The sequence below is a fragment of the Rhineura floridana genome, chromosome 4, assembly GCF_030035675.1.
Source record: "Rhineura floridana isolate rRhiFlo1 chromosome 4, rRhiFlo1.hap2, whole genome shotgun sequence".
Lineage (NCBI taxonomy): Eukaryota > Metazoa > Chordata > Lepidosauria > Squamata > Rhineuridae > Rhineura > Rhineura floridana.
In genome coordinates this window covers 40,814,592-40,832,353 of record NC_084483.1, presented here as the reverse complement: position 1 = coordinate 40,832,353, position 17,762 = coordinate 40,814,592, and the positions used below count along the sequence as shown (strand labels likewise).

At 42.9% G+C, this 17,762-nt stretch overlaps 1 protein-coding gene across 1 annotated transcript in view; it reads right to left on the bottom strand.

Annotated features, from left to right (window-relative positions):
- MYT1L (myelin transcription factor 1 like) overlaps positions 1 to 17,762 on the bottom strand; it is a 585,413-nt gene that overhangs the window by 122,541 nt on the left and 445,110 nt on the right. The window contains exon 7 of the mRNA XM_061622863.1: positions 11,509 to 11,873. Within this exon, the coding sequence (XP_061478847.1) occupies positions 11,509 to 11,873 (365 nt within the window). The remainder of the gene's footprint in view (positions 1 to 11,508; positions 11,874 to 17,762) is intronic.

Below are 17,762 nucleotides of genomic sequence, written 5' to 3'. Positions count from 1 at the left end.
CTCCTCTGACCCGCCTTTTCTCTAAACTAAAAAGCCCCAAATGCTGCAACCTTTCCTCGTAAGGGAGTCGCTCCATCCCCTTGATCATTCTGGTTGCCCTCTTCTGAACCTTTTCCAACTCTATAATATCCTTTTTGAGATGAGGTGACCAGAACTGTACACAGTATTCCAAATGCGGCCGCACCATAGATTTATACAACGGCATTATGATATCGGCTGTTTTATTTTCAATACCTTTCCTAATTATTGCTAGCATGGAATTTGCCTTTTTCACAGCTGCCGCACACTGGGTCGACATTTTCATCGTGCTGTCCACTACAACCCCGAGGTCTCTCTCCTGGTCGGTCACCGCCAGTTCAGATCCCATGAGCGTATATGTGAAATTAAGATTGTTTGCTCCAATATGCATAATTTTACACTTGTTTATATTGAATTGCATTTGCCATTTTTCCGCCAATTCACTCAGTTTGGAGAGGTCTTTTTGGAGCTCTTCGCAATCCCTTTTTGTTTTAACAACCCTGAACAATTTAGTGTCGTCAGCAAACTTGGCCACTTCACTGCTCACTCCTAATTCTAGGTCATTAATGAACAAGTTGAAAAGTACAGGTCCCAATACCGATCCTTGAGGGACTCCACTTTCTACAGCCCTCCATTGGGAGAACTGTCCGTTTATTCCTACTCTCTGCTTTCTGCTTCTTAACCAATTCCTTATCCACAAGAGGACCTCTCCTCTTATTCCATGACTGCTAAGCTTCCTCAGAAGCCTTTGGTGAGGTACCTTGTCAAACGCTTTTTGAAAGTCTAAGTACACTATGTCCACTGGATCACCTCTATCTATATGCTTGTTGACACTCTCAAAGAATTCTAATAGGTTACTGAGACAGGACTTTCCCTTGCAGAAGCCATGCTGGCTCTGCTTCAGCAAGGCTTGTTCTTCTATCTGCTTAGTTAATCTAGCTTTAATCATACTTTCTACCAGTTTTCCAGGGACAGAAGTTAAGCTAACTGGCCTGTAATTTCCGGGATCCCCTCTGGATCCCTTTTTGAAGATTGGCGTTACATTTGCCACTTTCCAGTCCTCAGGCACGGAGGAGGACCCGAGGGACAAGTTACTCTGTTTCTCAAAACAAAAATAATTCCTACATTATTCATGAGTCAAGTCTTTGGGGAAAAATCTATAGAAACTAAGGAGTATCCAGTTCAGTACAAATCATTCCTTGGGGTGAATCCAGGCTATCGAAATGAGGGGAGAGTGCAGCAGAATATTGCAATGAGGATGATGTAGGAAAGAACAGATGATCAAAGAGGTGAAAGAGCTGAAGGGGGAAATACACACCAAAGACATTTGGACAGCGACACAATCTATAATACTAGAACCACCCACCCACAAGGCCTCCGTCTTCTCAGGGCTCAAACTCAGTTTATTGGCCTTCATCCAGTCCACCACGGAGCCCACACAACAATCCAGGTCATGCACAGTCTCTCCTGACTCAGATGTTATGGAGAAATAGAGCTCTGTGTCATCAGCATACTGATGAAGTGTTGATGTTGCCCCAACACTTCTAATGACAGCTTAATGTAGATGTTGCAGCACTGGGGACAAGACTGTGTCCTGTGGTACACAATAGCACAAGGACCATGGGGCTGAAACATAGTCTTCAAACAGTATTATATAGCTACAGCCCTATGGATAGTAGTAGAACCACTGTAAAACAGTGCCCCCAATACACATTCTTCAGAGCTTTCTCAGAAGCATACCATAGATAATGGTATCAAAAGCCATTGAGAGATCTAGAAGCAGGATAGCACTCTGTTGTGACCTGCTCCCAATACAGGTCATCCATCAGGGTGGCCAAGACTGATTCAGTTCCAAAACTACGTCTGAAGAAGAATGGATCCAGATCACCCATATCCTCCAGAAACTCAGGCAACTTCTCCACCACCACTCTCTCCAACCACCTTACCCCAAAAGGGGGTATTTGTGGTTGGCCGGCATAATAGTGTCCAGGGTGGGCTTCTTCAGACATGGACACACTACTGTCTGTTTAAGGCAGCAGACACAACATATAAGGATCCTAGATCTTTCAGCGGCTTTTGATACCATTGACCACGGTATCCTGATGGATCGCCTGGAAGGACTGGGAATTGGAGGCACTGTTTTACAGTGGTTCCGTTCCTTTCTCTCTGACAGGCACCAACAGGTAGCATTGGGAGATGAGGTTTCAGACCCTTGGCCCCTCACTTGTGGAGTGCCACAGGGTTCTATCCTCTCTCCCATGCTATTTAACATCTATATGAAGCCGCTGGGATCTATCATCAGGAGATTTGGGCTGCGGTGTCACCAATATGCGGATGACACACAGCTCTATCTCTCATTTAAGTCTTCACCAGAGTTGGCTGTGGAGACCATGTCCAAGTGCCTGGAATCCGTGAGTGGATGGATGGGAAGGAACAGACTGAAGCTAAATCCTGACAAGACCGAGGTACTGCTTGTGGGAGACAGGGGTAGGCTGGGTCCTGTTGACCTGAGGTTTAATGGGGTACAATTGCCCCTGAAGGACCAGGTCCGCAGCCTGGGGGTTGTTCTTGATTCCAGGCTGTCCATGGAGGCTCAGATTTCGGCAGTGAGCCGGGCAGCCTGGTACCAACTACACCTCATATGCAGGCTGCAACCCTACCTCCCTGTTCATCAGCTCCCACTGGTAGTACATGCCCTGGTCACCTCTCGATTAGACTACTGCAATGCGCTCTACGTGGGGTTACCCTTGAAAACGGTCCGGAAACTTCAACTGGTACAGAATGCGGCGGCTCGTTAACTTACAAACAGCCGTCGCCGTGATCATATTACACCAGTATTATTTAATCTACACTGGCTTCCAGTAGTTTTCCGGGCCCAATTCAAGGTGTTGGTGTTAACCTTTAAATCCCTATACGGTTTCGGCCCGGTTTATCTGAAGGAGCACCTCCAGCGTCACCAACCATGCCGCCCGACAAGATCTGCCATGCAGGGCCTTCTCTCAATCCCACCAACAAAAGTAGCTAGGTTGGTGGGGACTAGAGAGAGGGCTTTTTCGGTGGCGGCCTCCACTCTCTGGAATTGCCTCCCGTTCGATCTTCGACATGCCCCTTCCCTGGATACCTTCCGCCGAGCATTAAAAACTTGGCTGTTTGGTCAGGCCTTTGGGACTATCGGGATGGGCTAACTATATACTCAATGCCCGTTGCTATGTATTACAATTGCTGCTATTCTGTCACTGTTGATTATTTGTATTTTATTGTATTTATTGTATTTACTGTATTTTGTATTTTATTGAATTTAATATGTACACCGCCTAGAGTGGCTTCGGCCAGATAGGCAGCCTAAAAATTAAATTATTATTATTATTATTATTATTATTATCCTCAAAGTGCCATGCAAATTACTTCCAGCATGCTTTCGAGTGCTCCAGAGGCCCATCCGCCACTTCTGGTATGACCAGCCTCGGACCACCCAAAACAACTCTGCTGACAGCTGTTTGAGGATGCAAAGGAGGCAGCAAATTGCCACCTTCACTGCCAATTGGAAGGCAGAACTATGTAACCTAACAAGTGTTTGGTTAGCTTGAGAGTGAGTTTTCCACCACCTGCACTCCAGTCATCTCTCACTCTGCTTTACTGTTTCCTCTTCCCCCAGGCATTTTAGCATGTGTTTTTAAATTGCTTTTTAAAACTGTGTTTTTAAATTTGTATATTTGTTTTTAATGTTTTTAATTGTTGTAAACCGCCCAGAGAGCTTCAGCTATGGGGCGGTATACAAATGTAATAAATGTAATAAATAAATGCAATTAATTAATTAATTAATCAATCAATCAATCAATACTGTTTGCAGTTCCTCCGTAAACCAAGGAGCAATGCAGGCTCAGCAGCAACACAAAGGTTCCCTTGGGAGCCCTCCTTATCTCACCATCCCACAGCAAGACTTCTGGAGGGCTTTGACAGGATCACCAGTTTGATCCCCTGGAAAATCCCCCAGAGTATTTAGGAATCTATCAGATTCTGGGGGATTGACCATCTTCAGCAAAAAGTGGTCTGACCATGACAATGGGACTAAGACCAGCCCTCTTATATCCATATAACCCCTTTCCCCACTAGGAGAGAAGACTAAATGTTCTGTTCTGTGGCTGATGACAATCAGAGACAGTCCCATATTTACCATGAAACCCCAAGACGGCCTTGAGGTGTCCTTGGTATAGATATTGAAATCACTCAGAACCAGAGCCCTAGGTACTCCAAGACCACACCGGAGATGACCTCAGTCAGTTTTGTCAAGAAACTGTTGGGTAGCAGGGTGGGCAGTATATCAATAGTATCTCCAACCTCTCTCCATAACCCCATCCCAGATGCAGCCCTCTAGTCTAGCTCTTAAGTGGAGAAGTTTCCTAGGGAAGGAGAATCAATGTCTGTGAACTATGGCAACACCTGCCCAACCCCCTGACCTTCTACTTGGAATTAGTGTTGCACCAAGTACCCAGGGATGCAGAACTCTTAGAAATCCAATGAAACTGATGGGAGATTCATAACAGATAAAGAAATTACTTCTTCAGACGATGCATACATTTTATGGAATTTGCTGCCACAAGATGTGTTGATGGCCATTAGTTTAGATGGCTTTAAGGAGATTAGACAAAATAATAGAATATATTTCTATCAGTGACTACTAGTCATGATGGCTATATGCAACTTCAGATTTCAGAAAGCAGCATACCTTTCAGTACCAGCTGCTAGGAAGCAACCATGATAGAGGGCTATTACCGACATGTCTTGCTTGTGGGTTTCCGGAGGCATCTGGTTCTCACTACACTACAGAGGGGTGGGATCTGGATCCAGACAGCGTGCCAGATCCTTATCTCCCCTTCCCACACAGGTAAAATTAGACAGGTGGGCTATCTACTTGTCAATCACCAGATGTCATAATGATATCAGGTAATTGTCACCCATCGAAGTTCAAAGGAGGTCACTGTAATCACTGATCAATTGTTGCAGCAACATCCTCTGAAGACATACTTTCAGCTCCAGTGAGCTGATTGGCGCTGGGAGCACTCCTTCAAAGGGACAATCTGTAACCAACAGTCAGCTGATTGGTGGTTTACAGGGAGCCCCTTTGAAGTCTTTGCAGAAGGGAAAATGCTCCTAACAACAGTGCATTTTCCCCTTTGTAGTTTGTATTTAAAGCACTGGAGGAAGCACTTTGAACACAAACCACTTCCCTGGAAAGAAAAAAAAACCTGTTTTGAAACAGGGCATTTTTTCTCTCCTAAGAAAGCAGCTTCAACTTAAAGTACTGAAGGAAGTGCTTTGAATCCAAGTCACTTCCTCCAGCCCTCTTTGCTGCACTAGGGAGTTCTCAAAGGGGATCTCCCAAATGCAGCTAATCCCAGCTGATTGTTGGGGCTTTGGCTGTGAAGGGCTCTCTTTAAGTGCTGACAATCAGATGATTGTTGGTTCTTGCAGAGAGCCCTGTGCTGCACTTTTAAGCCCTGACAATCAGCTGATAGTTGGGGCTTCAAAGTGCCTTGCAAAGGGTTTTGCAAGTGCTGCTAATCAGCTGGCCAGCAATGCCTGTAAGCCCCTTTTTGGCCCTGACACAGTTTTACCTGCCCCACACCTAACTTCATATATGATGTCAAGTGTAAGGCAGGTGGGCTTGGCTTGACTAGGTGGGCCAAATAGGGAAGGCTCACAGGCCTAAAAAGACCTGTGGGCTGCAGGGTCTCCAACCTTGCACTAGATGTATCTTTGATCTGATCCAGCTGGGCTCTTATGTTCAACCACACCAAACATTTATTCCACATTAAATCCCCCAAAGAATCCTGGCAGGTGTAGTTGTGAAGGGTGCTGAGAAATGTTAGGAGATGTCCTATTCCCCTGACAGAGCTCCAGTGGCCAGAGTGATTTACCAGTCAGCCCCTAGTCCCAGAGAATTCTGGGAACTGGAGCTCTGCGAGAGGAAAAGGGCATCTCCTAACAACTCTCAACACCCATCACAAACTATACTTCCCATGATTCTTTGGGAGAAGCTATGGCTGTTTAATGTGGAATAAAGGTCTGGTGTGGATGTGGCTTAAGCCTCCATCAGCACAGATGGAGCTAATCCCCATGTCCGACTGTGGATAAAAGGATAATAATTTATTTATTTTATTTATTTATTTTAAAGCATTTATAAACTGCTTAATATTTTAAAATGTCTAAGTGGTGAACAATATAGTTACTACGTTTCCCACCAGCACACGCTAGTATGCTCAACTAGTCATTGCCAATCAGTTTGTTCTGCTTGTCTTGTCTTATGGATAGGTTTGCCGAGTCAAACTTATTGTAGATTTAAGGACTCTCTAGAATGAAATTTAAGTTTATACCACATAGTGAGTGGTTCCTAAAAGTCCATATTTAAAAAATCTGCTAAAAGATACGAGGAGATTGATTTTGTTGTATGTTTTGCTGTTGAAAGACTATAGTTATGAAGTATCAGAGGAGGCTGTAGTTTTTACTACCAGCCATAGGCTACTATGCAAATAGTACAGGCTTCAAATGCTTCATAGTCTTTTTCTATCATGTAAGCAAACATTTTAAATCCCCCAACTGGTGCATTCAACTGACCAAGGTACAGTATGTGTTATTGTTTTAAAACAGGTGTTGTGTGTGCTTTGGTCTTCCAGATATTGCTGAACTACAACTCCCATCAGCCCCAGCAACCATGGCCCATGACCTGAAATGATGGGAGTTGTAGTTCAGCAACATCTGGAGGGCCAAAGATTCCTCACACTTCCTTTAAAGACTCTGTGGAATATTGCTGTATTGTCTTGCTCAAATATGGTGAAACTGTGGCACTCCAGATGTTGTGAGACTACAACTTCTATCATCCCTGACCTCTGGTAATGTAGAACAGGTTCTGTAGGATCTCAGGTTCCCCACTGCTGGTTTAGCTCAAGAAAATGGATTTCTTGAGGTATAGCAACCCGTCTTTGAAGAAAAAAAAATACTGAGCTTGATCTACATGCTGCAGAATTTATTTAAATCAGTCAGCTGTTTCTTTCTACTGTACGGATAAATGCATTCCTGTAAGACTTATTCCTGCCATAACATACTAGCAAAACAAATGTTAAAGCTGGACAGTAATTTTGTATAGACAAAAGGAAACAGTGTGCCCATTCTAAGTAATCTTCACTCTTATCTCCACATGAAAGTTGATAAATCTTCTCCTTCCTGCAAGTCTAACTGCTGCCTTACTGTTTTATGAAGGGGTACAAGTCCATAATTTTTGTATGGAATATCCATAGTTTGGTGGGAGTTTTGGCCATACTAAAAGAAATGCTTATGGATAGTTTCTGAAGGCAGATGTATGTCTGAACAAGCTTTGAAAAATCCTGTCTTCAATTTCATATATATGTGAATTGAAGGAAACGGGAGGTCTTTTAGGGTCACCAAAGAGTAACAGCATATGCATGCCTTTCAACAAGAACAACAATACAACAACAAAGGAATAAAGGTGAACTGTTTTGTATGCTATACCTGTTTGAAAACTAGAACAAAATTCTGCTACAAGCATTCAACATTAGTGAGCTGTTTTTAATTTCTTAATTTTATATTAATATCATGATTATGCTGTGGTTGCACTCAAATCCTTTCATGTTCTACTTATTTCTCCCTACCAATATGATGAGTTGCCCGTAATTTGCCAGAATGAAAAGTGGAAACCCTAGTTAAAATGTCCAGCCTGTTGTCACATTAAATATGTCACATTTTCACAATAATGTGAATTGGAAAAAATATTAATGTGTGCAAGATGTATGAAGATATAAAAAAAATCCAGATATAAATCTTCCTCCTTCTGGGAGAAAGGGCAGTATATAAATTTAATAAATAAATATAAAATAAAATAAAAATCTAAACCAGATCTAACCCACCCCTCTTTAAGGAAACATAAATATAAATTTGTACAGAACAATTATATGACATGGATTAGTGTTTTCATCATTTGTAATCACTCTCCTGGGAGTTCTAGAATCAACCTGATTCTTCCTGACCCTGAGGGGTTTATGAAATACCTGGAGCACAAGCCATCTTGAATGTCTTCATATGATATAGGCTAAATGGTGCCTTGGAACATCTGTTCCTGGAGCTCCTCCAGCGGAGATTTCTTTCTATAATAGAAAAGCTTTGTGAAACAGTCTTTGGGATATCCTCTCAGAAGGAGGAGAAATGTGTCACTTAGTTTGGCCTTGCAAATTATATGGGACATTAAAACTAATTAGCAATAACCACCACAAAGGACGGCAATCCTAGAAATAGCTTCCCCCCACAAGGACTCATTCTGCCGTGCTGCATAGGACTTATGTGATAGATTATTTCAAAGGGCAGGGGGATTCTCTTGTATTTTCTATTTTTGAGGAGGGAATGAAAGAAATTCAAAACATTATTCATTCTTTTAATGCCTTAGGTAGAGCTGTTATGGCCTTTCAAGAGGGTAACACAGTATATATTAAACCAAAAAAAAATAAGTATACTTAATGGTATACGAAAGAGAGCTTCTTTAACTGTTGAAAGAGAATTTTAGGGGTTCATCTTGTTCTTTGGTTCTCTTTAATTGGTATTTTGAGATTTGTAAGAGTGTTGCTTTAGTATGCTTTGTATATTTAATCAAAGACTAGGAGTGGAATTTTCATAAGAGCCTAACTGCTTTTGAAGTATATATCTTATTTATATGCTTCAGGATCTATGCTTCTAAAATCCTACAAACCCTTATGAACATTTAGATGCATTAATGTAAATCCACAGCAACTAGATTGATTTCTCAGAGAAGGAACCTAGAAAATTACAGAAATTGGGATCCCAGAGGACTAAGTCCAGAGCGTCCAACCACCCTCCAGAATCCCTTAGGCCTCTCTCCATAATGCAGACTTCTGTGCTCCCTGATTCAGGGGTCTCTCTGTAAAAGCCATAGACATCTCAGGAAATAAGGCAATCCTTAGTAAGCATGCAGAAGGGCTTGGCTGCACATTCAGGGCTTCTTTGCCTTGCTTTTTTATTTTCACAGTAGTCAGTTTATTTGGATATAACCCCATTTGGTGGAACTTTACAAGCTAAAGACATCTGTAATATTCTGCAGTGTAGTTATGGAATTTGTTAACTGCCCTGATAGTACAGTAGTCTCAGAAGAAACTTTTGCTAATGAGTTGTAGCTTTCCCAAAACAGAGTCTCAAATATTCACTTTATCAACAGAGAGAAAGAAGATAATGATGGCATAGACATAAGACACCCAGTCTCTTAACTATGGTTTAGAGATTGAGAGAATGCTACCTCCACACATTCCCTTCTCTCTTGTGCTCTGTCTGTCCCCGCTGGCCTTAACCACTGTCAATGCTAAGCAAGATCCACTAATTAGCTTTGAACACTGGTTAAGCCTTAACCACAATTGCCAGTGGGTTGTGAAAAGCCTATGCAACTCCACAACCTGATTTCAGTCTCTTAGCTATACTTAAGAAATCTGGAGTGTTATGCCTATATTGGCTTGAATTTAGAAAAATCTCAGATATGTAATTGCATTTCTCCTGATCTCCTTCATTAATACACCATGATAAACAAAGCTAATGGAACCTTCACATCTTGAATGGAAGAAAAGCAAGTTTATGTTATATTCACTTATTTGTTTCAGGATATCTTTGTGCTCTAACAAGCAACAACTGTGTTGCCTAGCTATATGTGAGGATTAAAAAAAAACAGTAATAAAATTATTTTCCTACAGTACTAAATAAACTTATTTTGTTCATACCTTTCTGATTTCCTGTATTTTAAAGCATTATATTTGCCAAATCAGGAATCTAAAGGTTATTGCTTATGATCAGCTAATGGAGGCAGTGCACTTCCCTATCATTAAACACTCTAGTTCCTGTTTCTAACAAGAACTAGCTGTGCACAAAAAATCCCCCATAAAACAATACCAGCTGGTTACTGGTTCAGGACACTTCGCTGAGTAGGGAACTAGTAAAGGTAGCATGTTCCATAATATATCGGTCTAGTTCACCAAGTTACCTAAATTCGAGTCTGAGTTAGTTTGTTTATCCTCACTATTTTTGATAGCATAGGTCCATTCTTTGCTATCTAACAGTCCAATCCTATGCAAGTTTACTCAGAAGTAAGCTTCATTGTATCCAATGGGCCTCACTCACAGATAAGTGTGCATAGTTCCAAATTATTATAACGTTTGCTGTGTTCTAGAAATTTTCTTATCTGTACAGTTAGCCTTCTTAACTAAGCTGTGATTAATTATTGCACACTTCCTCCTGTTCAGATTCCAAATTAACAGAATATGAAAGACACCATGTCCCTATACAGTTCTTGACTATCTTCCTTCTCTAATAATTTGGTGGAATCCGGAGAAGGAAACTTATGAGACACACCTTTCTAGTCTATTTTAACGCAGTACTTTTAAACTGTCTTCTGCTTCTTACCTAAGATAATTCTGAAACAAAAATCAGACAGCTTTCATACTTGGCTCCTAAGAGGAATCTGACTGAGGAGTGTCGAAACCTTTTCTTATATTTTTATTGGCTAGAAAGGTGAATCTACCCAACCAAAAATGGGTTCCCTGGGAATGGGAACAAAATACTTTTAAATAGTTCATTAATGTTTTACATGAATGTTCATTTTCATGGCATTATGTTATGATCTGATTGCTGTAGGAACTCCTGAAATTAAACTATTACAAACCAGTGTTGACATAATCTGAAAAACACCAGTAATTTTAAGAGTCCACATCACTTGGAAAGAATAAAAATGCCTTTGGCGTTGGCAATATATTAACTGGAAGTCTAATGAGTGTCTCTTAATTTGTAAAACAGTATATGCATATAATGCTTTTAACAAGGATGCCTCTGTAAATCTGCCAGTCTCCATAGTTTTAAGAAAGTCAGCTAAAGTACACAACATCCAAGTCTCAAAGAACCAAAGTATATATCACTTGTTTCTTGTCTAAAATAAGGTGTAGGTTCAAATTTTCAAAAGGGAAGATGTCCATATTGCATTGCCAAGAGCACCTGCAAACATGTGACCATATCCATACGAGAAGCAAGCAACTACTATGAAGCAGACAAGTACAGCAAACACACATGTAAATTGTTAATACAGATATGTGTACACATAACTATTTGCTTTCCAAGTTATTTAGCTGATTTTGTGGCTTTGATAACTGCAGGCATCAATACAGCCTCATATTTCTGCAGGAATTTTTGGCATGCAGGTGTCTAAACTACACATTTTGAAAATTGGACTACTAGTTGTTTCGAGAGCTATTTGTAAGACGGTGATCTGAAAATAATTATTAAGAGAACACAAGAGAGCGACTGATAGTGTGGAGCAGAGAGATTTAAGCATAGGGACTTGTATTAGCCTTAATGAGAACTGCACTGCTGAATCCCATTGCACCACACTGGAAGATTAACCCAAAATACACATGGTGTTTATCTATTCATTACCACTTTCTTCCTCTTCCTCTTCCTCCTCCTCTTCCTCTTCTTCTTCCTCCTCCTCTACTTCATCTGCTTCCTCCTCCTCCTCCTCCTCTTCCTCCTCCTCCTCTTCAACCTCCTCCTCTTCCCGATCTACTTCATCCTCCTCATCCTCTTCGTCATCACCTTGCTCCTCATTATCATCAGAATATTCTTCTTCCTCTTCCTCTTCCTCCTCTTTATCATCCATTTCCTCAGTTCCATCTGTTTCATAGCACTCATCTACTGAAGAGTTGTCCGTTTTAACCACGAAGGATTTTCTTTTAGGAGCAGGTTCTTGGGGTTGTTTCTCTTGCGTCTTTCTTTTTTTTGCCAAAGGACAGCCATAAACACTGTTTAGAAAAACAAACACACATTATTACACCATCTGCCAGACCACCTGTCGGCAGATGATCAAAGGGGAAAAAATGTGTTGATGCAATTGGTTGATTCCCTTAAAATAATAATTCTCCCAACAAAAACCTTCGCTTTAAAGATGACTAGAAGAGAGAGATGTGAAAACATTAAGTACTGTCACTGGTATTTGGAAATAAACTTTCAAAAGTGATTATTGAAATTCTTATTCCATTTGTCATAACACCATAGTGTTGGAAGAGACGTCAAAGGCCATCAAATCTAACCCCTGCTAATGCAGGAAATCCAACAATGCAGTAGTCTTAACAAGAAACCATCTAGCCCCTACTTAAAAAACCTCTAATGAAGCAGAGTCCACCACATTCCAAGGCGGTATGTCCTATTGCCTTGGAATTGCTTGTACTGTCAGGACCTCTAAAGGAGGAGAGTCCACCACCTTAAAATTCTGAGAGCTGGACATTTTTCAGTTATTGTTTGAAGCCATCTTCTGGTTTACAGACTCATGGAAGTCACCTCAAAGTATACTAGCTGATGTCTGACAAAAGCAGAATAGAGTAGTACCATTACTTCTTGTGATTCAGACACTTTTATTGAAGTAATCCAGAATTAGCACTTGAATCTAGCTAGAATGTAGCACTGCTGTCTATTGGTCACCCTTGCCGTCTCATAAAACCCATAGACTATTTTCGCATGTCAAACTTGGTGTTACCCACCCTGTATTTGTGTATCTGATTCTTCCTATCTAAATGCAGACCTTTACATTCATCTTCTGGAATTTATTTTGTTAGCTTTGGCCCAGTTCTCCAAGCTGTAAAGATAATCTTGGATCCTGTTTCTGTCTTCGAAGGCATAAGCTACCCTATTCAGTTTGGTGTCTTCTGCAAATTTGAAGAGCATCCTTGGCACTCCAAGTTACCTACAAAGGTTTTAAATATTGCTAGACCCAGGACAGAACCCTGGGGCATCCTACTTGTTGCTTTTATTCAGGTTGATGTCACTTCTCTCCAGATGTTTTTCACAGGAATCAATAGCAAAACCCCACAGAAATGGATATCACCCCATTGTGTTTTCATCACATTCCAAATAATATTACAGTAACCTATAGACCATAAATATTCCAGCTAGTATATTTGAAACAGAGGAAACCAAAATAGCTTCCATACAGTTGGAGGAAAAAAGACATTTGGTCTTACCGTAAAACAGTTTTCTCTGTGCATGTCAAAAGCTGATCTTAGGTGGGTAGCTAGCTCCACCTAGCAGTTGAAGGCGGAAGAGTGCTAAAGAATTTTGTTTTTGTTTTTTTTACAAGGACTTCCTGCTCTGCACAGCTCCTTATTTCAGTTTTGGTAACAAGCCAGCCAACAGGAGGAAAGAACAAAGAGAAATAATAGGAAACATCGACACAAAACAAGAGACAACAGCACTCATACGTTCTCTGCTGTAGGCCTAAGATGAAAAAGACAGTGATCGCAGCCCACCTCTCCTAGGGAGTGGCTCTGAGATCAGCTTTTGACATGCACAGAGAAAACCGTTTTATGGTATGTCTTTTCTCCTGTGCATGGAAAAGCTGGTCTCAGGTGGGGCATAGCAAAGCTGACCCATGTAGGGTGGGAACATCGCTGGGATGATTACACTAGTGATCTGGGATAACATGTTGTAGCACTCTCCGCCCAAAAGCTGCCTCTGCTGATGCATATGTGTTAATCTTATAGTGTTTAATAAATGTATTAGGTGCAGTCCATGTAGCTGGTCTACAAATCTCTGTGACAGATGCATGGTGTGAGAATGCTGCCGATGTGGCTGCCGGCCTACTTGAGTGGGCCACTATCCTGGCCGGCCAGGCTAACCTTAGAGAGGCGTAGGCCAGTGTGATACATGCCTTGATCCACCTAGTGAGTGTGGACAAAGACACTTTCTTCCTGAAAGATGCTGAGTGGAAGGAGACAAATAAACTATCTGTCTAATGGAGATGTTTTGTTTTAGAGATATACACTTTCAGGGCTCTTTGCACATCCAGTGAATGCCACGCTTTCTCTGTGGGGTGAATGGGATTAGGACGAAAAGAAAGAAGTACCAGCTCTTGCTGACAGTGGAAGGTATAAAGTACTTTAGGACGAAAAGAAGGGACAGTATGTAGTACTATATCCTTATGAAACACACAGAAATTCTTGTCAACAGAGAGAGCATTCAACTCAGGCACTCTCTGGGCCGAAGTAATGGCCACAAGGAACAAGACCTTAAAGAATAGGAGACGTAGGGAAATTTGTCTTAGGGGTTCAAAAGGGGGCTTTTGTAGGGCCGTTAACACCTTGTGTAGATCCCAAGTTGGGTAATGATGGATCGTAGGAGGTGCTGATGCCGTTGCCCCACGTAGAAAATGCCTGAGTAATGGATGAGATCCCAGTGGTTTCTCCGAAGATGTAGACAGAACCACCAAAAGGGCTGAAGCCTGTCGTCAGAGAGTGCTTGGCCTAAGAGCCAAGGACAAGCCATCCTGTAGGAAGCAGAGAATGTCATTTATACCTGCTTTCTTTGGAATTAAACTCATTTTTTGTGACCATGTCGAGAAGGCCTTCCATGTAGTCTCATATATTCTAATTGTGGAAGGGCGTCTTGAGGCCACCATAGTTTCCACTGCTTTATTTATTTATTTATTATTAAATTTATTAGTTGCCCATCTTGCTGGTTATCCAGCCACTCTGGGTGATGTACAAAATAAACATACAAATACATTAGACATTAACAATCTAAAAACAATGATAATAAAACCTAGCCCACTTGAGCTGGAATGCCTCATTTTAAGAGGCGTTGTCTCCCAGTCTCCAGACGTGAAGCACCAGCCATCCTGGGTCTGGGTGAAGAAGCTGTCCCTGCGACAATAGGTCTTCCCTGAGGGGAATTTGCCACGGAGGATCGATTGACAGATCAATGAGTTCCGGGAACCAGGGTCTCCTTGGCCACCAAGGAGCTATCAGTAGAACTCTTGCCCTTTCAGTTCAGATCTTTTGAAGTACCATGGGAATGATTGGAAGAGGTTGGAAGTCGTAGAGTTGTCCTTGGGCCACTGGGACCCCAGAGCATCTATGCCTTCTGCCTCTGGTGTCACGTATCTGGAGAAAAATCATTTCACCTGGCAGTTGAGGTGTGTGGCAACTAGGTCCGCCTTGACTCTGCCAAAGTGTCTCACTATTTCCTAAAAGGCCAACAGGTGAAGCTTCCATTCTCCCTGATGCACCTTCTGTCTGCTGAGCCAATCTGCTTGGCAGTTGTCCTCCCCCTTGAGGTATTCTGCGAGGACTGAGTCCACGTGTGTTTCCGCCCACTGGAACAGCAGGGCAGCTTCCTTCTGTAGTTGTGGGGAACATGTGCCTCCCTGACGATTCAAACGTGATTTTGCCGCTATGTTGTCTGTCCTGACCATCACCGCCCCCAACTGTTTGATCTCTGTGAAGTGTCTCAGGGCTAGCCGAATTGCACGAAGCTCCAGAAGATTGATTGGAAGTACTGACTCCTGTGGTGACCAAGTCCCTTGTATTATGTGGCTGTTGAAAATGGCTCCCCAGCCTGCCAGGCTGGCATCTGAGGTGATCAGGGTTCGTGGAGGGTCCTGAACGGCACTCCCCTTAGTAGATTGGGTTTGTGCGCCCACCATAGCAGGGAGCGACAGACCACTGGTGAAAGTGCTACCTTCTGGTGATGCCTGGCCGCAATGTCACTTTGAAAAAGCAATAGCGCCCACTGGAGTGGTTGAGAGTGGTGACGCGTCCATGGTGTAGTCTGATAGGTTGAGACCATCAACCCAAGATACCTGCCAGGTGCATAAGATCCGCTGAAGGAGAAAATAGGAGCTGTGTGACAGCTGTAATTATCTTGTCTACTCTGTCTTGAGCTAACGTTATGAGTCCCTGCTGCAAGTCTATGGTGGCCTCCAAATGTATTATGCGGTGGGCTGGACAAAGCTGGCTCTTGGTTTGGTTAACCAGGAAGCCGTGATCCTTGAGGCATGCTAGGGTGATGTACAGATCTTCCCAAGCCTTGTGGAGGGACAGAGACCGGAGGAGAAAGTCATCCAGGTAAGGAAAGACATGGCCCCCCTGCGTCCTGAGGTGTGACACCAAAGCAACCACGATCTTCGTGAATACTCTGGGGGCAGAAGCCAGACCAAAGGGCATGGCCCTGTACTGAAAGTGATCCTGCCCCACCACAAACTGGAGGTAACGTCTGTGAGGTTGAAAAACAGGGACATGCAGATAGGCCTCCTTCAGATTGATAGATGAGAGGAAGTCTCCCTTTCTCAATGCCTCCTTGATGGACAGTAAAGTTTCCATGCGGAACCTGCAGTATTGTATGAACTAATATAATAATAATAAACTTTAATTTATAGGCCGCCTATCTGGCCAATGGCCACTCTAGGCGGCGTACAATAAAGCACGATAAAATACATGGTAAAATATGATACAATAAAAACAATATAACCAGTACAGCACAATGCAAAATTACAATATTTAGTAGAGTTGTCAGTAATACAATTCTGAAGCTAGTTCACCTTAGAAGTCTCAAGTTCATAAAGGCCTGATGGAAAAGCCAAGTCTTCAGGCCTCGGCGAAATATATATAAGGAAGGGGCATGTCGAAGATCTATTGGGAGGGAGTTCCAAATCGTGGGGGCCGCCACAGAGAAGGCCCTCTCCCGAGTCCTCACCAACCCAATCACTTTAGTTGACGGGACTGAGAGGAGGCCCTGAGTGGCAGATCTTGTAGGGCGGCACAATTTATGATGTTGGAGGCGCTCCATCAGGTATACTGGGCCAAAACCATACAGGGATTTATAGGTTAATACCAACACCTTGAATTGAGCCCGGAAAATAACTGGAAGCCAGTGTAGATTGTACAGCACTGGGGTAATATGATCATAACGGCGGGTGTTCGTAAGTAGACGAGCCGCCGTATTTTGTACCAGCTGTAATTTCCGGACTGTTTTCAAGGGCAACCCCACGTAGACCGCATTGCAGTAGTCTAAATGAGAGGTGACCAGAGCGTGTACTACGAGTGGGAGCTGGTGGACAGGAAGGTAGGGTTGCAGTCTTCATATGAGACGCAGTTGACCCCAAGCTGCCCGGCACACCGATGAAACCTGAGCCTCCATGGACAGCTTAGAATCAAGGATCACCCCGAGGCTGCGGACCTGGTCCTTCAGGGGCAATTTTACCCCATTAAATACCAGGTCGATGTTTCCTAACCCCCCCTTGTCTCCCACGAGCAGTACCTCAGTTTTATCAGGATTCAGCTTTAGCCTGTTTCTTCCCATCCATCCACTCACGGATTCCAGACACTTGGACATGGTCTCCACAGCCGACTCTGGTGAGGACTTAAATGAGAGGTAGAGCTGAGTGTCATCCGCATATTGGTGGCACTGCAGCCCAAACCTCCTGATGATAGCTCCCAGTGGTTTTACATAGATGTTAAATAGCATGGGAGAAAGGATAGAGCCCTGTGGCACACCGCAATTGAGGGGCCAAGGGTCTGAAACCACATCTCCCAATGCCACCTGTTGGTGCCTATCGGAGAGAAAGGAACGGAACCAGTTTAATACTGTGCCTCCTATTCCTAATCCCTCCAGACGATCCAGCAAGATACCGTGGTCGACGGTATCAAAAGCCGCTGAGAGATCTAGGAGGACAAGAAAGGTGGATTCTCCCCTATCTAATGCCCTCCTCATATCATCCACCAGAGCGACCAAGGCTGTTTCAGTTCCATGTCCAGTTCTGAAACCCGATTGGTATGGATCTAAATAATCCGTTTCATCCAAGTGCGCTGACAGCTGATTGGCCACCACTCGCTCAATGACCTTGCCCAAGAATGGTAGAT